Below are 21520 nucleotides of genomic sequence, written 5' to 3' on the forward strand. Positions count from 1 at the left end.
GTACAGGGCAACGAAATGCAGTTAATCACTTAATACCCACCAGCTCACCAGTGAACCACTTAGCGGTAAAGTAATATTTTGTCCACATGCTAAACCAGAATTGTTTCAAAAACTGGAAGATGTTGCTTTTTAAATCAAATCTCTTATATGTATTTGGAATTCTGTTAAAATATTTCCATTTGGGTATGCGGTATATTTGAAAATTCAATTTAAAGAAGTAGATGTGAACCCAGCTTTATAACTTCCTGTATGATTATTTCAGCCTTTATGCATGATTGTTTGTAATTGGTTACGTTGTAATGTCAGTCATCACAGTATATATAAGCGACTTACAGTATGAAAGTGTGGAGTTTGTATGTTGTCCCTGTTAATGCATGGACCCTGTCCAGGAACTCCAGCTTCCTCCAATGTTTGTCTCCTTGTGGTGTACTGGTACGTCGTCAAGGGTGTACCCCAACTCTCGCCCTGTGACACCTGGGAAACGCTCCAGGCTCTAAATCAAGTGCTTGAACAATTTATTTCCAATTGCTTCTCATTTTAGCAGATAATGTAAGATAATTTAAGACAAACAGCTTTAGGTGTAAGTGTTGTGTAAGTTTAAGTGTTTAAAAATGTCTAACCAGACAACCCAATCCAAAAAAAAGGTTCATTCTGCTCATGTGGACGTAGCTAGCTATTTCGTCACTCATCCAAGTGACTTCCACAGTGTCAGTTGAGGTTTCCCCAACTTTATAAACAGTACATTTGCATAATCATTGACTCTAGCACAACTGACTAATAATGGGCTGACTGCAAATTGTCATGACCATTGGTCACATAAATGGCCTCCTTGACTCCCCGCTCAAACCAGCGTTCTTTTTGGGATGTCCTCACCTTAGATAATTGAGCATGATATCACGGATAGTAACAGATAGTCCACCATCTCCATTTCACACATGAACGCATGCCGACGTTGCAGTAAGTTGCCGTCACGTGCAGTGACAGCCGAGGGAGATATTTTATTCCAAGCAAACATGAAAATATTCACGGGGGAGCGTCTCCCCCTGCTGGTAATGCAACTTCTGCATGTGTGTCCATTTCACGCTTTGCCTAGCCAAAGCGTGAAATGGACACGGTGGACTGGCGTGTTAATTACACGTTTTGTCATGTTACTGGGTTGAACCAGATACTTATTCTTGATGGCATTACCTTGGCCCCCAGTAACGCTGTGAGGAATTCTGGAGTCATTTTTGACCATTTTTGTCCTTCAGTGTGTATGTTAAATAAATATGTACGACTACATTCACACAATATTATCTAAAATTAGAAACATCCTGTCTTAGAGTGATGCTGAAAAATAGTCGATGCATTTATTACTTCATTGTTATCAGGGTGTCCTTAAAACCCCCTGAGAAAAGCCTTCAGTTGATCCAAAATTCTGCAGCAAGGGTACTGACAGAGATTAGAAAGAGACAGCATTTTTCTTCCACCCTGGCTTTTCTTAGAATCAAATTTCAGTTCCTTCTCCTCACATACGGGATGTTGAATAATCAGTCCCCAGCTTATCTTAAAGACCTCATAGTACTGTATCACCCCAATAGAGCAGGCTTACTTTCAGGCTCCTTTTCTGTGGAAACAGCTCCTAATTTGGATTTGTAAAACAGACACCATCTCTACTTTTAAGATTAGACTTAAAACTTTCTTTTTTGATAAAGCATATAGTTAGGGCTGGATCAGGTGACCCTAAATTCTCCCTTAGTGCAATAGGCCTAGGCTGCTCTCTGTGTGCTTACACACCTCTCTGCATTTAATCTTTAGTTATTCATTTCTGGCTCTCTTCCACACTATGTCTTTTATCCCGTGTTCCTCCCATCACCCCCAACCTGTCGCAGCATATGGTTCCCCCTGCTTGAACTTGGTTCTGACGGAGTTTTCTTCTTTCCACAGTCGCAAACTTTTTGCTCACAGGTGGTTGTTTGATGTTGAGGGTTTTCTCTCTTGCATTGCAGGGTCTTTAGCTTACAATATAAAGCACCTTGAGATGACTGTTGTGGTGATTTGGCACTATATAATTGAATTCAATCATTGCTTGGCATAAAGGGACAGAACGCTTTACTAAAAAAGATTTTTCACCCTAAACCATAAACATTGCACTTATCCTGATAATGATAGTGTTCTTTAATACAAATGCAATTTTTTTTTTGAAGGCACATATTTAAGTTTTGATGTTGCTGAGCGTTGTCAAATCTTTTTCACGTCTTTTCTCATTCATAGTCTGACTAAACCTAGCCTTAACCTCCAATCTTTGATAGAGGCAGAGACATCTCCTCAGTCCATACGCAGATTGGATGACGTTGAGATCTAACCCACAAAGCGAAGAATTTGCTTGACTTGGAACCGATTACTGGTGTGAGCCTCATCTTCCATTTTACCCTTGAAGGGGCTACTATTTGGCAGATGTAATAGTCTTACATAAGGCATCTATGAGTGTTTTGCAAGTTACGTAAGGCACAAGACACGGATCGTTTTTGAGGCAATAAAAGTGTTACGTTTGTGGTGTGAATGAAAAAGGTCATGGTTAAAAACAAAAATCATGGTTATACAAACATTTCCGTGACAGACAGACAGGACATGCCATCATCAGTATCATTCATCTTGAATGTTACTCCGTAGCGCAGGAGGATTAAGACTGCCATAGGGGATGGCAGGAGGATGATGCTGGATGATGGCCTTGGAGTAAAGCTGTTCCATGATGCAGTCTGGGTTTATGTGGCCTTACTTCCACATCAGTGTCTTGAACCAATCTGGACTCAATTTGTTGGTGTCTAATAAATAGACAGCTTGGGCTGGCGTCCACATCTATTATAGTGCTATGAAGAATATTGCTCACAGTGAAACTATAAAATTCATTTATTCAAGTCTCATTTATTTATTCAGCTTATAGTTAGCATTTTTATTGCCTCACATGTTACAGTGACATGGAGGGACTGGTATCTCTACATACAAGAGTCATAAGAATGCTTGCCAGCTTTGTAACAGCAACAAACCCATTAACTTTTATTATAAAACATATATAAAAATAATTACCTATTGTACAGATGCTCATGTAACTTAGTAGATGCAGAAAAGTATATGTTTTGGTGTGAAGGAGGCTTGTACCCACTGACCCTTAGATACTGACTTTGGTCAGTATCTAACTTGCTTTAGACTCGGGCCAGCCTGGATTAGCTGGATACACTGCACCTTGTGGTATGGATGAAGTGCATTAAAGCATTCAACTGCAATTCACTCTTGCTCACAGCTGACTTTATTCCTTCAGCCCAGAGGTGCTTGTTCTTTGTCACGCTAGCTATTGTGTGTATTACATTGCGGAAAGCCTGTGGTGTGTTGTTTTTAGCTTGGCTATTGATGTCACTGTGGGATTCTCCGCCTGGGGGCCTGAGGGGCCTTTGGGTGCCGTAGGATTAGTAGCATTGCTCCTGCTTGGAGTCTACGCACATTTTTTCCCTTCACTATTGGTTTTCCTCCTGAGGCTCACCAAACATCAGGAACTGCATTTTGAGAAGCAGCTTTTCTTACTTGAAATTTCCATCGCCTTTTTGACAAAATTCACCTGGAACTCATCACAGCGCAGGACTTCTCGGAAAAAAAGAACTGGAAATGCCCTCTCAGGCTGCCGTTCTCACACTTTCAGTGGAAATCTAAACAATCCCCCCCACCGCTTCTTTCTCTCTCTAACTCTTTTTCTCTCCGGCTCTCCCTAAGCTTTTCTCTCTTACACATTTACCTATAGCATTCAATAAGTGGGTCTGAAAGAGCTGTGTGGAATAGATGGATAGATTTGTAGTGGAAGTTCTTTGCTTTTCTATTTAACTAAAAAACAGTGATGACGCTAAGACACTCCCACCTAACCTCACTTTTGCTTCCGTTTTTGTTTTTACAGCCCAGCGTGATTTTTTTTTTTAAACATCACCTTCTGTTTTGAAGTAGTATACATTATACTAATAGTATAATAATAAAAAATTTAGGGAAAAAAAGAAGATTTATATCCATTTTCAGGTAAAGCTTGTGCTGACTAAGCTGTTTTGTTCATTGTGTATCATTAAAGGGATCAGCGTTTAGCTCACAGGCTCCAGATTCATACAACCTCTTCCTGACCAGTGCTGTCACTGATGGTATGAAGATTTGGGACCTTCGAACACTTAGGTCTGTATTATTGTAACATATTCTGTGCAATTTGTATTGAATGTACTTGTAATATGATCATAAGACAAGGAAAATGGTGCTTTATAATCTACTGTAGTCTACTGTAGTCTCTTGCTTCTTAAAGGGAAATCATGTTCAAAACCTATTGTATCAGTAGCTAATGCATTTGCAGTAAATGCATTAGCAATTACTGCAAATGCTGTAAATGCTACTACAACAATCTTATGTAGTAAATGATTTACTACATAAGATTTCTTTTTGCAAAAGTTTTGAGCAAAGTATATAAAAGATCAAGTAACCCTGATGTCACAGATCAGTTTGTCAACTGTTGTTTTGTTTTTTTTGTTGTTTTTTTTTAACATTTTAGTTTTTTAAATAGGTAAGCATAGCCGACTTTCTAGATGGTATTTCACGGGTGGATCACAATCTGATTGTACTTTTCGGCGTTCATATTTTCAACACCATGAGCACTGTTGTATCAGTAGCTAATGTTCTCATTGTTGTACCTCATCTGTACACATTGACAACAATTTAAACTAAAAATGTCAAATTTGGAGTCATCAGTATGAAAGAATTCTTTTCAGATGCCTCTTCATCTTTTGTGCTGCACTTGTCTAGTTTCCACTGATGTTTTTTAAGGGCATACTGCACAACATGTACAGACATGCCAAGTTTTCAGCTAATAGCTTTGTTGGAATTACATTGTTAGTACAAAAATACTATTTTAGATCTGTAAAATTCTTTTATCTTTAGCATTTTGATAAAGCCAGATAAAGAAATGGGAAGAAAATGTGTGTCTTTGCAACTGGCTGCTAGTAACAAAGTGCCAAAAGATAAAGATGAAGACACTCCTGGTCATCCCTTGATTTAGTGGCTTTTTTATGCTTAAATGATTCATAGGTAAAAGTTAAGTGGTTTAACAAACAAACAAAAACAAAAACATTCCTCTGAAGACAGTCAGGTACAAGCATTGGCCTGAAGCCTGGATAACTCTTGCACAAGACTACTTTAAGAAAGGATTAGAATGTCTCCTTGTTAGCAAAATATTTTTTTATCATGGAACGGGACCGCGGCACATCTCCTACACGCACGGACTGTTTACTCCAGAGATCAGCTGATCGCCCTGATGCCGGCCGGCTCGCTGGCCAGGCCCGCAGAAGTACCAGCTGAAATTTGGAGGAAAACACATCGGGGATGCAGAGGTCAAGGACAGAAGAGAAGAAAAAAGGTGACGGTGAGACAGCGGAGGCTCGAAGCGAGGAGGAGGTTTAAACCGTGTCTGCCGTCTATCGTGATGGGAAATGTGCGATCGTTGGCAATTAAAATCGACGAGCTCTCAGCACTGGTACGGAGTCAGAGGGAATACCGAGAGTGTAGCCTGATGTGTTTCACCGAATCATGGCTGCACCAGGACATTCCCGATGAGAATGCTTCCGTGGAAGGCTTCCACACTGTTCGGGCGGACAGTGACAGCATCGCTAGCGGTAAGCGTAAAGGAGGTGGGCTTGCTGTTTTAGTTAACAACCGGTGGTGTAACCCTGCCAACATAACAATCAAAGAAAGGATTTGTTGCCCGGACACTGAACTGTGTGCTGTTGGACTCAGGCCGTATTATTTACCCAGGGAATTCTCTCACGTCATCTTGGTGGCTGTCTATGTTCCCCCCTCTGCTAACCCCACAGCTGCATGTGACACTATCCACTCTGCCATAGCTCGGCTACAGACTCAGCACCCGAGTGCCTTTATTGTGATCTCGGGTGACTTCAACCATGTATCACTGGACAATACACTACCAACATTCAAACAATATGTGGACTGTCCCACCAGGGGAGAGAAAACTTTAGACTTACTGTATGCTAACGTCAAGGATGCATACAGCTCCTCCTCCCTCCCCCCACTTGGTAGGTCAGATCATAACCTGATTCACCTCACCCCCCGCTATGTGCCAATTGTGAGGAGGGAACCTGTGACCACCAGGACTGTTAGGAGGTGGTCAGAGGAGGCAATAGCGGAACTACAGGGCTGTTTCGAGGTGACCGACTGGGAAACACTCTGTGAGCCTCACGCCGAGGACATCAATGGGCTTACTGAGTGTATCACAGACTACATAACTTTCTGCACCGACTCCATTGTTCCAGCTCAGACTGTTCATTGTTACCCAAATAACAAGTCGTGGGTGAGTAAGGACATCAAAGCCCTCCTCAACAACAAGAAGAGGGCTTTCAGAGGGGGCAACAAAGAGGAGGTGAGGAAGGTCCAGGTGTTACTAAAGGACAAGATCAGAGAGGCTAAGGACAATTACAGGAGGAAGCTGGAGTGGAAACTCCAGCAGAACAGCATGAGAGAGGTGTGGAGGGGCATGAAGACCATCACTGGATTCAGGCCAACCAACAGCAGGGGAGCTGAGGGAGGTGAGAATAGAGCCGACGAGTTGAATCTGTTTTTCAATAGATTCGACACCACAGTGTCTGCTCCCACCCCCACAACCTCACCTGCAGTCAGCCTGGAATCCAGAGCCACACCACTGTGCCAGCCTCTCTCTTCACATGTTGCCTCCTGTGAGATTCCTGACACCCCTCCCCCACCCATCACCTTCACTCAATACCAGGTTGAGATGCAAATGAGGAGACTTCACTCAGGCAAGTCTGCTGGACCAGACGGAGTGAGTCCCCTTGTCCTCAAGACCTGTGCCCCCCAGCTGTGTGGAGTCTTTCATAAACTGTTTATGCTGAGTCTGAGTCTGCAGAGGGTCCCGGTGATGTGGAAGACATCATGCCTCGTCCCTGTACCAAAGACGCCTCGTCCCAGTGGCCCCCAGGATTACAGGCCCGTGGCACTGACCTCCCACATCATGAAGACCCTGGAAAGGCTCATCCTGGACCAGCTGCGACCCATAGTAAGACCACATCTGGATCCCCTTCAGTTCGCTTATCAGCCTCGTCTCGGAACAGAGGACGCCATCATCTACCTGCTCAATCGTGTCTACACCCATCTGGACCAGCCGGCGAGCACTGTGAGGGTCATGTTTTTTGACTTTTCCAGTGCTTTCAACACCATCAGGCCGACCCTCCTGGGTGATAAGTTAGCAGCGATGCAGGTGGATGCTTCTCTGGTGTCCTGGATTGTTGATTACCTGACAGGAAGACCACAATATGTACATCTCCCACAGTGTGTGTCTGACAAGGTGATTAGCAACACAGGGGCACCACAGGGGACTGTCCTCTCCCCCTTCCTCTTCACCCTCTACACCACAGACTTCAGCCACTGCACAGAGACCTGCCATCTTCAGAAGTTTTCTGATGACTCTGCGGTGGTTGGATGCATCAGCAGGGATGATGAGACAGAGTACCGGGCTGTGGTCGACTCCTTTGTCACGTGGTGTGAGCAGAATCATCTGCAGCTCAACGTGGCAAAGACCAAGGAACTGATCGTGGACTTCAGGAAGACCAGGAAACACTTGACCCCTGTTTCAATTCAGGGGGTCAGTGTTGACATTGTGGAGGACTATAAATACCTTGGAGTACACATTGACAATAAACTGGACTGGGCTAAAAACACCACAGCACTTTACAGGAAGGGCCAGAGTCGTCTCTATTTTTTGAGGCGACTGAGGTCCTTCAACATCTGCCAGAAAATGCTGAGGATTTTCTATGAGTCTGTGGTGGCCAGTGCGATCCTCTATGCTGTTGCATGCTGGGGGAGCAGGCTGAGGGTCGCAGATGCCAACAGACTTAATAAACTGATCCGTAAGGCCAGCAATGTTGTGGGGATGGAGCTGGACTCCCTCAAGGTGGTGTCGGAGAGGCGGATGCTGTCCAAGATAAAGACAATGTTGGATAACACCTCCCACCCACTCCATGACATGCTGGTCAGTCACAGGAGCTCGTTCAGTGAGAGACTGAGATTACCGAAAAGCACCACTGAACGACACAGGAAATCATTCCTGCCTGTGGCCATCTCCCTGTACAACGCATCCACTTAACACACTGTTTACTGCAACAGCTACACATGTTTCTTTTCCAACTATTTATTTATAAGTGACTCATGTATGTATGTATGTATATATATGTATATATTGTACTATTCTTAGTTAGCGTATTGTCTGTCTTGTCTTAATGTTGGTTTAAAATGGAGCACTGTAACAAAAAATAATTTCCCCCAGGGATCAATAAAGTATTCTGATTCTGATTCTGATTCTGAAATATAAGGAATTGAGGGCTAGCTCAAGATGTTCTCCTAATACTATACATTGAAGGAAGTGATAGTGATCAATATGCTTGGAAATTCTGAAAATGTCTTTTTCATTATGAAATTATTTTGCCAAAATTTGTAACATTCCTATTCAACCTTTATCACCTGTTGACAAACCTGGATGAAGGTTGGCTTCTGAGTCTAGTGTTATTTCACCAAATCCTCCAGATTCTCATAAGTCCAAGAACGTTAGGGAAGAAATCATTTTTATTACACTTCTTTTGTTGAGACTTTAAAGATGACCTTACATTCGACTAACTTCAACATTTTCTTACACAAACATTCCTCAGTGATTTGGATTTTTTTTTTCCTTTCTTCTTTTTTTTTTGGGCCGAGTTGAACGGCATTATTAATTATTTCATTCTTTCATGTCTGAAGCTGCTTCCATGTGTAACTCCTCTTCCGTCCCTCCATCAAATCTTAATGCTATCTGATAAATATTTGTGGCTCGTTTCTAGGTCAACCCCTCATTTTAAGAGGTTTTATCAAACATCCCTCAGTACGCAGAGTTCTTTGGAGGTGAAACATACGCATGGATGAAAACAATTAACGACTATTAACCACAAAACATGGCACCAGGCCACTAAATAAATATTTCAGTCTTGTTTACTGCTAATCAAAGTAATCAAATCAGTGTTAAAAATTGTTTATCAAATATCTTTGCAGGGACCCAAAATTCGAAGTTTACTAAACTTGCGGGGACCAACAAGTCCCTTATGGGGACAAAATCTATCGCCCCATAAGTTTAAAGGCATTTTTGAGACTCAAAATGTGGTTTTAGTGTCAGGGATACAATTAGGTTATGCGTTCGGAATAGGGTAAGGGTTAGGGCTTTGCATTCACTTTTAAAGGTTAGGTTTAATGCAAGTGGCTAGGGAAAGCATTTTTGTCACTTAGATGTCCGCACAAGGATATGAAAACACGACTGTGTGCGTGTTTGTGTAAGTTTGATGAACTGACCCTTATATGTACCGGGACATTTCAGATATGTGACGCAAATGTTGTCTCTATCCCATGATAATTGTAATGGCGTTAAATTATTTCAATAGAAATGCACAATAGTTAAAATGGAAATGTCTTTTCATCGAAAAATTTTATGCAATGATGCACTGAATTTGTGCTGACAAGCAGAGAATAAGATTACTCAGGAACTCAATCAGACCAGGCATTTTCTTAGAAGGTGCTGATTAAATAAGTGGTCATGTTTCGTTTGACAGCTGCAGGATTGCCAGGACAGCTGTTGTCCATCAGCACGTGATGACCATGGCCACTTTGCCAAACAATTAGTTTAGTATACTGTATAGATCCACTATATTGGTTAAAGTACTTTTAAAGCCATAACCTTTCAGTCACCACTTGTATTTTGATATGTATGCAATGTTCCAGTTGAAGGGTGTACACACCAGCATTAAGCATGATTCAAAATCGATGACATGCCAATTCTAAAAATAGAGAACAGATGGTGATCTGCTTCTCTTTCCATAATTTAATCCGTCTGAATATATGTGAAGAAATACATAAACAATGTATTTACATGAAGTAATATTAAGAAAAAGCCAGCTCTTATCTGATATGCTCTGGGGCAGTTAAATATTCTGAAATTCATTGGCAGAATATAATGAGCTAGGATTACCCTGCTGATTACCTTGATGATTACACCGAATACCCAAGTGGATTCAATAACTGTATTGGCTCTCACTCAAGAGGATCATACCCTCTGGTGTAGTGATCTGCAAAATGCCAGATAGTTATCACTTACACAACATAGAGTGTGTATGTGTGTAACTCATCTTCCCTTCTTCAGTCAAAACATTCGCTTTCACGCTCTGGCCTAGAAAACCAGATGAGTGCTTACTGTGAACTGCTAAAGTGTTTTTTAAAGTGCAGTAGTGACAATTTGTGTAAGCACTGTTGCAGCGCAGAAATGTTAAGATGTAGAAATGTTGCCCTAGAAATCAGAACAGGTAATTCCCAGTTATCTCGCTGTTCATCTAAATAACTTGTATGTGCTACAGTATTGTTTGGCCTGTTTGTGCTGTTGAAATTCAAATTATGTTTCTATGAGGTATTTTCTACGAAAGAGGATTAGGGCCACCGAAAAAAAAAGTGGGCAAGTCTTTTTTTTTTCTTCTTTTACAGAATTCTGAGAAAAAAGTCAGAATTAGGAGAAAAAAGTCAGAATTCTGACTTTAATCTCAAAATTCTGGGGAAAAAAGTCAGGATTCTGAGAAAAAAGTCAGAATTCTGAGAAAAAATCATTCAGAGGAAAAAGTCAGAATTCCGAGAAAAAAGTCAGTCTGGAAAAGAAGAAAATAAAAACGTGACCACTTTTTTTTCCCAGTGGCCCTAATCCTCTTTAATAATTTTCAGTGCATAAATACAAAAATTGGTTTTGTTGCTAGGTTGCTGCTATAGGCAACACTATATAGTTTTAGTGTATGATTTTAAAAAATAGCTTTTGTGGATATAAATAAGACTTTATTGTCATAAATTTAAATTGATAAAACACTTTTATATGGTGAAGATGCACCTGTAACCATTGCTGATATAGATAAGAACCTTCATGGGCCTAAAATGTACCTGCATGTCAAGTTTGGCTGCTAAACTCCTGATCTTGTAGGAGTTGATGAAAAATGAAGCAAACACAGACAGAAAGTTTGTGTATTATAAAAGAAAAGAAGTTTTTTTGTGACGAAAAAGTTCAATATTTAAGAAATAACTCTTCGAAATCTTTCCAAAATCTGAAGAGCAAAACCTATGGACTGTCCCATCTTGTTGCCTCTGTTCTGTCATATGGCCTTTTTATTGAGGGCTACATGAGCAAATGTCATAGTCAGCTGACAATGTCGTCATCCTGAAAAAAAGAGATAATTAAGTAATCCCATTGAATATGAGAGAAGAGCAATGAAAGTAAGCATGCCATTAAACTGAATCAACAGTTTTCTGGCACAGTCTTAGCACCAACTCAACATTATAAGTTCCATAAAGTTCTGGTACTGGGTATATCAGATTTCTTTATGGTCGGTGAATATGCCCTACTTTTAGCCCAACTTAATGACATTAGCATGTGAATGTCAAAGACATGCTCTCACCAGATGCTGTCAAAGGACTGGCCTGCCAGTATGCCAGCCCATATAGAGGCACTAGCTTAGTTACCTGTTAGTGGCATTGCAAAGACATTACATGCCTTTGCAAACCAAATGAAACAGCACAGAAGTTGCATGAGGGAAACATTTTTCATAAACGAAGTCTCTTTCCTGTGTTTTCCTTGAGTCATGCTCAACTCCCTGTGCTCAGCTGGTTCAGTTGTTTGTAAAGCAGTCCATGGAGTGCCGTTCTCCTTCTGTTCCATATATTTTGCACCTTCAGCTCAACGCTTCAGCATCGTAATGTGTGCACTGTGAAATAGCATGCATAGCAAAGATATCCCAGTTCCCAAACATTTATTTTAAGTTTACTAGACCCAGTAAAACCTTTTAGATAGCCTTATAACATACAAACTAATATAAAGGATCACTGGTCACGCATCAAGTCTGTCCGTCACATAAAGTTGTTTGAATTTATTAACATCAGTGATTTCTTACCACTGTGTGCTTCTTCTCACCAGGTGTGTACGGCGTTATGAGAACCATGTAAATCGCTGCCAGCCCTGCTCTTCAGCCGTTTCGCCATGTGGACGCTTCATTGCCACAGGCTCTGAGGATAACTGTGTAAGCAGTCTCACTGGGTCCATCAAAGCCACCTGTATACATTGCAAACAGATAAAAAGAAATCATCATAGGGATTAAAACATTATAAAGTGAAACAGAAAAGTTTTGACCTTTTGCAATATCTAGGCTGTTCTTCATCTTGTTTTTTCCTATAAAAGTTCAATTCAGGTTTATTTATATTGCACCAACAACAGTTGCCTCAAGGTGCTTTATAATGTAAGGTAAAGATTGTACAATAACTGAAAACCCCACAAGTCAAACAACCCACTACAAGCATCCATTTGGCAACAGTGGGAAGGAAAAGCTCCCTTTTAACAGGAAGAAATGTCTGGCAGAACCAGGCTCAGGGATGGGCAGCCTGGTTGAGAGTGAGGTCAAAGTATCAGACGGTTTGTTTGATTTATTTATTGATTGATAAAGTCTACATAGGTTATGCAGAACTAACGTAAAAAGCACTTAAAAGCAGAGTTGGCTTTCTGATGTCATCGGACACACTGATCAAGTGCATCTCATGTCCTTAAGAAACAGGAATAATCCAGCAAAGACCTGACACAGCACCTGAGAGATGGCCAAGTATTTTAGACATAATATAGACATAAAATAGATATACATGTCCTGGTTGTAAAACATTTATGTTACATGATCCTGCTTGGCGAAATGCCCATGGCACAGGTATTCAGAATGGCTTTTGGAGGAGTTGGTAGAAATGGAAATTTAAATTGTACCATTACAGGACACTACAGGTAAGATCACTCAAACTGGTGTTAAGAAGGAAAGCAAACCAAACACGTGACTTGTGCACTGTAGAACCAAGTGGTTCAGTTCGGGACAAAGAAAAAAAGCTATGGCCTTGGTTTGGCAAAATGTGATGGCTTCAACAAGACTGATTCTAAATCCACTAATTATATAATACCTCTACTCATCGCAAAATCACTGAGACCTACAAGATTAACTTTAAAAATTAATTCCCAAACCCTAACCTTTTCATATCTCCCAAGATGCCGTATCTCCTCACCGCCTGCTCCCCCGATCCTCCTTCCTATAGATTCACTTTCAGTCTCAGACTTGCTCGCATGGATGCCAGAGCTGTCTCACATGTGGCACCCTAGTTTTAGAGTTCTCTACCTGCTAATGTTTGGCTAATAAATGTTGTCACCCAAGTTAAAACTACAACATAACTGACCTTAGGAAGGTAAAAATAGCAGCAAAAATGATTAATATCTTTATCAGTTTTACCTCCATTTAAGGAAAGGACTGTTTGTGCTTGACTCAGAGATTTTTATTTGGATTCAACCCTTTTTCCAAAGAAGTCAACATTCATGTTGAAGCACAACTGTTTAATTGCTTTTCCAGAGCTTGCCTGACTTTCAAGACGTTTCCAGAAGACAGCCTCCCTTTTCCTTATCCATCTCTCTGTTCTTCTCGTATACGTGCTTGTTGAAAGCAGTGGAATAATATATGCATGCTGCTGATTCTTATTAATTATGGGGACTCAGCACAGCACAGACTTTTGCATCTCTGTTGAGATCGGTCATTTCCAGCGTTTCTTGGAAACCGGGAGAGTATACGGTAGTGAGCTACATCGTATTTATTTGTAGCTGCCTTGAGACTTATATGAGCCAGACACATTTGTACTTGTCTTAATATATCAAAAAGCAATCATGGAAAAAAAAGGAACCTGAATAGTCTAAAAAAGACTCCCTAGATCATATTACACATTTTCCAAAAAACTTAGCCCAAAAGTAACCGAAGTGGAATATCATTTTAGCATGGCTGATATTTAGCTTTTCTATATACAGATGAAATATGTATTATTTCTTATCATGAAACTGTGACTTAATTATCAATTTATTAATCAGAATATATGCTCAGTGATATATTGCAAACCCTCCTGACCCTGGGCTCTGCTCCGTTTCAGTTACTATTGACATAAACTAATACATCATGTGATCCATGTGATATTAAAACATTCCTAAGATAACTTTTTTCTTCCATATACCTAAATCCCTTTCAGGCATCACACACTTCATAAGCCTTAGACAGGAGTCACTCTTTTGACAGGATTCAATTGAAGCAGGGTTTTTTTTTTTCTTTTTTTCGGGGAAACATGATACAAAACAGCTGCAGGAATTTGATGAGTCTTCATCTTGTAGCAGACATCCCCACATCTGTTTTTATCTGTCCTTATGGCACTGAGGTTAATGCATTTTTCTAAAAACTTACTGATTATATTTAGAAAAAGCATCCAATAACAAACTTTCTGTTCTAAGGTCTCAAATGAAACAGATGGAGACATTCAGTACACTAACGATTTTTGGGGTTTTTCTTTTTTAAATCAACGAGAGGAAGTATAAAATCCACAACTCCCACAGGGGTGATTAACAATTCCTAACTACCTCAAAGCAAAATACACTAGTAACACGCAGTATCTGCAAGGCTTTGTTATAACTGGTAATGGCAGCTTGATTTTGAGATGTTCACTATTTTGACATCTGTCTGTGCAACAAACTTCAGTATGAGTATTTATGCTTTAACATTAAAATTTACACTTACACAGTTTTTAAAGCTGAAAATCAGCATCCAACACTCAGGTGTTTAAATTGACCTTCTTCATCACTGTTTACCATTATTTATATCACAGGTTATCCGAGCACTCAGGAATCAGGAAACTACTCAGTAAATATAAGAAGAAGCATAGGACACAAAAAGAATGCAAACCGTGTTTTGATAAATTACAGATTTTGTTAATTACTGAAAAACTGCTAAAATACCCTGTTTATTTACTCTATTGAACTTCAGTTATTTTGAGATTAGTCCAGCACAAAGGATGATTGACTTTGGCGTGACTTTTAGTGTCTGCTACATGTCTGATTTCTGGACAAGCTTTAATCGCTTTAATACTCCTGTTTACAAGAAATTTGGGCTTTGGACATTTACCCCTAGCAATCAATCTTGGCTGGACATTTTACTATATACATGCACTGTATATTAAATGTCATTTGTGTCTGGAAGTACAAAAAAAGATAAACATTTACCCTTGAAGCTGAAATGATACTCAAGTTGATCTGCATTATCATCATGCTCGTCAGAACATAATTGTGTGTTGTAAGTACAATGGTACACACTAAGCTTCTGTATACATTCATTGTGTCCTTAATTGCAGGCCTATGTGTATGACATCCGTAGCAGCAACTATCTCCACAGATTACAAAACCACTCAGACACTGTGCTTAATGTGGCCTTCAACCCTGCTACACCACAGGTAAGACTCTGATTACTGTTTGTTTTTGTGTATAGATAAATATGCAATGATGTGCCTCAAAAAAATATCTTTGCTTCATATTCCAATGAAAACTGAATGATCTCCTCTGGGACGACTTATTAAGGTGTCTTTGTCTGTACTCACTGCGTAGTATAGTCAACACAATACTTTAAATGTGACAAATGATTTACTTGATGCCACCTATCAGTTTGTGGATTGAACTGAGTTTAACATTTTAGCAATATTCACCTTTTTTTTGTAGGGAGCTAACCCTAGCTAGGTTAGTGAGCAAGGTAGCCTATGTAACTATGCAGTCTATAGTGCGATATCTACAATACTATACAAAAATCTTGAGGTACTGTTCATTTCTTTACATTATGCTATGAAAATAAGAAATAGGTGCAGCATTTTCTTTTTTGAAACATGTGAATTCATGCAAGCCAAAAGTACAGATTCTATAATTCCAGTGATGAAAGTCAATTTTTGGTATGACAATCATTATTCTTCAACACATCTTGAACTCCTCTTTATGTAGTCTTCAGGAATAGTTCTCCAGGCTTCTTAAAAACATCCAAAGCTCTTCTTCTTTGGATGTTGGCTTCCTTTGATTCCGTAAAGATGGACGCAAACTGCTTCAATAATGTGGAGGTCCAAGCTCTGGGAAAGCCTATTCATGACTGAAAGTGTTCAATTGATGGTAATTCTCTACATCCATAATTCCATCAGTTTTGACAATATCCCTAATGCTACTGGCTGAAATCCAGCACCGAGCCATGACAGAGCCTTCTGTGTCTTACAGATGGCTGTACCTCTCTCTTTACCTCCTTCATACATAGAACAACAAATCATTGGGGTGCCAGTTTAGCTCAGTAAGTTCAGCAAGCCTCCCATATATTATAAGGCTAATGCAGAGGTCTGGTTTCAAATTTGCCCCAAGGCCATTTTATGCATTCTTCCCCTAGTCTTTCACTCAGCTTTCCTGTCTTTTCTGCACTTTCCTATCACAATAAAGGCTAAAAAGCCCCCATAAAAATATTGGATTTATCATTCCACAAGACCTGTTGGCACTGATTTTTAGTCCAGTTCTTTTGTAAGTTGGCATAACTCATCCTTTTCTCCCTGATTCTCTGTGACTGGTAGCAAAGTTTAAAACTGGTTCCAGTTAAATTGTCTGTGATGCATAGATACAGCACTGGTTCATCCCTTGAGTTTGGTATTTCTTTGCTTAAATGATTCATAGGCCTGTGTTAAGTTGCTTAACAAACAAAGAAAAAACATTCCTCTGGTGGTTAGGTTCAAGGGCTTTCAGGACTGAAGATGAATGAAAATGAGCCAACGAAAGACTACACACAGCAGGGAACCAAAACACTGCAGCCATCAGACCTAAATAAGCAAAAGCAAACAAGCTGGTTTCCGAGCTGGTTGATTGCTGTACACAATGTAACACATCAAGACAGATTGCTACAGGATCTTTTGTCATTCGTTTTTTTTATCTTTGCTTCCGGTAGCCACATTTTCATGTCTGATACATCTAAGTGTTCAGTCTGGATTCTAGTACCACACCGGAGACTGGAATTACTATAATGGCACTTCAGCCAGTTTTATTATTGGGGCTTCTCCCATTGAAGCGATCATAAGTCAGCAAAACTCTGAAACTAGAACTTCCTGATCCTGCACTTGTTTGACTAGGATAAAACCTTACAGAATCCAATCCTTGGAGCCAGGGCATAGGTGCATATGCATGCAGGAATCTTCAGATCATAGACACTGTGAGCTCTGTACTCAATAGCGTGAATCGTTTAATGCTAAGTTACATCACCCACGGTCAAAATGCCTCAGTAATGAAAAATCATGTGACCTGTGATATCTTTACTCACCTGTGACTCAAAGCTGCTTTCAATTAAAAAAAATTATTGAAAGGGTTTAGTTTGTGCTGTCATCCATCCATCTTCTTTTGCTAATGGTTAGGCTGGAGCTTATCAAAGCTATCACGGATCGAGATGCAGAGTACACCCTACCCAGGTTGCCAATCTGTTGCAGGGGTTGTTCTGTGATCTATGAATTATTAAAAGTTATCCACAAGGATTTAAAACTGTTTATCTTTGCCTGGCCTGCCATCAATCTAGAAGAAAACAATTCATGGAATGTGGGGAGTTGCACCAAAGAAAACAGAAAAGATATGTGTTTACTTTGAATTGCCATTACAGTGCTGCTTTATACCAACATGCTTTTAGTGACTAACAACATATATAGTGCCTTTTTAATAAAGCAACGCATTCCTTTGAAAATATCCAATGCAAGAATACTTATAAAAAATAAAATCTAAAATATAGATTCTATGTTATAATATCACAGCCTTTGCTGAACATCTTTTAAGATTTGTTGACTGTGTTGTCAACTCAAGGCACATGTTTTAAATCTGCATGTCCATTTTTGTAACTCAATTCAGCGAAACTTTGGAGCACAATGATACATTCAGATTTCCCAGCTTGAAAGTGGAAAGCTTGGTTCATAGCCATTATCTGGCTGAAGTACAGTGATCTGCAGAGTTTGAAGACACACTTCATCAGTCAGGGCGTGCTTGCTCAACATTAGTACTTCTGTACATTGTGTTTTACTTGATGGGACAAATCAGAAATTCAGAAACAAGACATGTTGAATCAATAGACTTTATCTTACTTTCCACCACACGTGTCGGGTTGTAGATTGAAATAGTGATATATATCTTATCAGAAAGTAAATATATATAATGTAATAATGATGAACATATACTCTAGTAGTATTTACATTCTCACATTCATGTAACAGGCCTTTGCATACAGAATACATTATAAAAAATGAGGGTTTTGCTGTAAAAACCAGTACAGCCTTGCCACAAACTAGGTCAAACTAGGCTGAAAGTTGATATAAGAATTATGTTGATGTTAAGACGTACAGGCATCTAAATGTTTAGTTAGGTAATTTATCTGAGTCTTGTGGATTAGTCAAGTCATTTTTGCCTGTTTTGTTGAATTTTAGTGGACGTCACAAGTTTAGCTTACTGGTAAATTGTCCTCTGCATTTTGTCAACCAATTATCTGATTGCGGTTAGTACACAGCTGGGCACAGTTGCATGCATCCACCACAGATCGCTGTTCCCAAAATGATTTCAGGGTGGTTTGACAAAACCCGTTTAGGGAGGCAGTTTTGCTCAGTTGTCATTGGAGATGGGTCTGATGACATAAAAGCTCAGTAAATGTTATGATTCCATCCATAGCACTGGTATGACTTTATTTACTGGTTCTCTAATTTTTCCTCAGTTTCTCCAAAAGTTCAGTAACTCCCTTTGTCCATAATTTTGCCAGATGTGATCATTAGCAAATCTTGTTTGCTTACTTGTGAAGCAGATAGTTTCTTTTAACCCTGCAGAAGTGCCTGTTCACCTGGTGCTAACTTATACTTTGCTCAGATTACCTATCTGTGGTTTAATTTTTGTGAGCCAAAAGCAATAAGTCAAAAGTCATTTTAAGTTCAAGAAGTCCTGAGAAATGGCCGGTTAGTTCTAAAGTTAACCATGTGATATATTGGAAATATGCTATGCTCATGCTTTCTCCTAAGACAAAGTGCTGGCAAAAAATGTCCCTAACCTGTGTTCATCTTGCTGTTGATCTATCTACATTTGAGGGCCAGATGTTCTCCATATTTACAGCTGTGAGAAACCTCTGATGGGAGACACAGACAGATAAGGCAATGCATATTTTCCACTCATTTATCACTCATGTTTTCCACCTGAATACTTAAAAGAGAATCAAGCAGACAGATCCACCTCAGGGTTTATTCCCTTAGGTTTATTCCTGTACTTTAGTCTGTAATTAGGGATTTTAGCTTTTATTGTCACTTCACAATGCTGTCTTATAAAATCGTGTGGGAGTTGCATTGTATGCAGCTGTAAATTTGTTTGCAATTTGTTTGCTTTCTCGTGTTGAACCTTAATGTGCTACTGTGTAAATTAGAGCAGAAGGATTTTCACATGCAACAGGGGTGTTCTTGTCATTCCTTGCATATAATACAAAATAGGATGTTCTTTTTTTCTTTTTTGAGATTACAATTTAGTAGTGCCTTTAAACAAGGCAGTCATGCTACTGTATCCACAGGTACTTTTTCCATTGAATTTGGAATTTTGGATTCATGTGTAAAGAAAAATGTTTTAGCCAGAAGTGAAGAAACGGGTTACTGGGTCAGATGAGGGGCACAGATTTCATGGCGCTGCACACTGTTTGGATTACTCATATTTCTGTTCTGTGTCATCCTGACCTGCTGATAGCTTGACTATCAGCAGGTCAGGACTGCTGATAGCTTGACTATCAGCAGTTCACTTCAAAAGAGGGTTCATTATTGGTGTGGAGCTGTTCTCATCGAGACGACCCCTCCTAACTACAGTTTTATCAGTGAGGCCAGGGTGAGCAGGAGAGGAGGAGGGGTCGCTGTCTTATTTAATGAATCATTTCAATGTAAGCAGCTATCTCCTGGAAGTTTTCAGTCTTTTGAATATGTGGCTTTACAGCTGAAGGCCCCATCCAAAGTTGTGTTTCTTAATGTTTACAGGCCTCCCAAATACTGCACAGACTTTTTTAATGACCTCAGTGAACTGCTGTCTGTGATCTGTGTAATTATTGTTGGGGATTTTAACATCCATGTGGACAACCCTCAGGACAAAGGGACTAAAGACCTGAGTAACACTCTGGGCAACTTTGGGCTGACTCAGCATGTAACAGAGGCCACACATAATAGAGGACACACTCTTGACCTACTGATCTCCAAGAGCCTGAGCATTTCAAACATTACTGTGTCTGATGTGGGCTTATCTGATCTTTACTGTGTTTTCTTTGAAAGTAAAATCTCAGCCCACACAAATATATCAACAGCAGTGATCACAAAACGGTGTATAACTGAAGACAGTAGTGAGATCTTTAACCAGGTCTTCCCATTAACACCTGACCTGTCCAAAGGTTCAGTCAATGAGCTCGTCAATAGCTTTAATGCAAAAATGTTAAATGTAATGGACACTATTGCCCCCATTAAGGTGAAGGTTATCTCTGGAAGGAAAAAGTCTCCATGGAGAAACTCCACACTAGTGAAAAATGAAAAAAGAGAGTGTAGGAAAGCTGAGCGCAGATGGAGAAAAACAAACCTCCAGGTTCATTATGACATCTATAAAGAGAAACTTCACAATTATAATTTACAACTGAGGAGTGCAAGAAGGTCCTACTTCTCTGACATCATCACTAAAAACAGCCATAATGCTCGGGTCTTATTTTCTACAGTTGACAGGCTAACAAACCCTCCTGTGCCAGTGGCAGCTGAACTTCATTCAACCATGGCCTGCAATGACTTTGCCAAATTCTTCACAGACAAAATCCAAAAGATTAGACAAGCAGTTGGAACATCAACAGCAGATCCAGGATATGTACTGTGTCCACCGAAAAGCTGTTTAAACACCATCAAACAGTTTCACCCTATTAACAGCAAAGACCTGGAGGACATCTTAGGTCAACTGAACTCCTCCTCCTGCTGTTTAGATGTCCTGCCAACAAGTTTTTTCAAAAAGGTCTCAAAGACTTTAGAGTCAGACCTGTTACAGATCGTCAACTTTTCCTTAATGTCAGGTGTGTTTCCAGAACCACTAAAAAATGCTGTAATCAAATCTATACTGAAAAAGGACAATCTTGACAAGACACAAATGAACAACTACAGGCCGATCTCAAATCTCCCATTTTTAAGTAAGATCATTGAAAAAGCAGTTTCTCAACAGCTCAATTACTTCTTAACACAGAATAACTGCTACGATGCCTTCCAGTCAGGTTTTAGACAGAACCACAGCACTGAAACCGCTCTGACAAAAGTGTTTAATGACATATGTCTGAATACAGACAGTGGAAAAATGTCAGTCCTAGATCTCAGTGCAGCATTTGATACAGTTGACCACAACATATTACTCAAACGACTGGAGAACTGGGCAGGTCTTTCAGGAACTGTACTAAACTGGTTCAAAACATACTTAGAAAACAGGAAATACTTTGTATCAATAGGTAACTTCACATCTGAGCAGACAAGTATCACATGTGGAGTTCCC

At 39.9% G+C, this 21520-nt stretch overlaps 1 protein-coding gene across 1 annotated transcript in view; it reads left to right on the plus strand.

The window, feature by feature from the left end:
• The window catches only part of wdr27 (WD repeat domain 27), a 53150-nt gene that overhangs the window by 16440 nt on the left and 15190 nt on the right, over nt 1–21520 (plus strand). Inside the window, exons 21-23 of the mRNA XM_026191025.1 lie at nt 4088–4185; nt 12044–12146; nt 15310–15408. Coding sequence (XP_026046810.1) covers nt 4088–4185; nt 12044–12146; nt 15310–15408 — 300 coding nt within the window. The remainder of the gene's footprint in view (nt 1–4087; nt 4186–12043; nt 12147–15309; nt 15409–21520) is intronic.

This window comes from Astatotilapia calliptera, chromosome 13 (assembly GCF_900246225.1).
Source record: "Astatotilapia calliptera chromosome 13, fAstCal1.2, whole genome shotgun sequence".
Classification (NCBI taxonomy): domain Eukaryota; kingdom Metazoa; phylum Chordata; class Actinopteri; order Cichliformes; family Cichlidae; genus Astatotilapia; species Astatotilapia calliptera.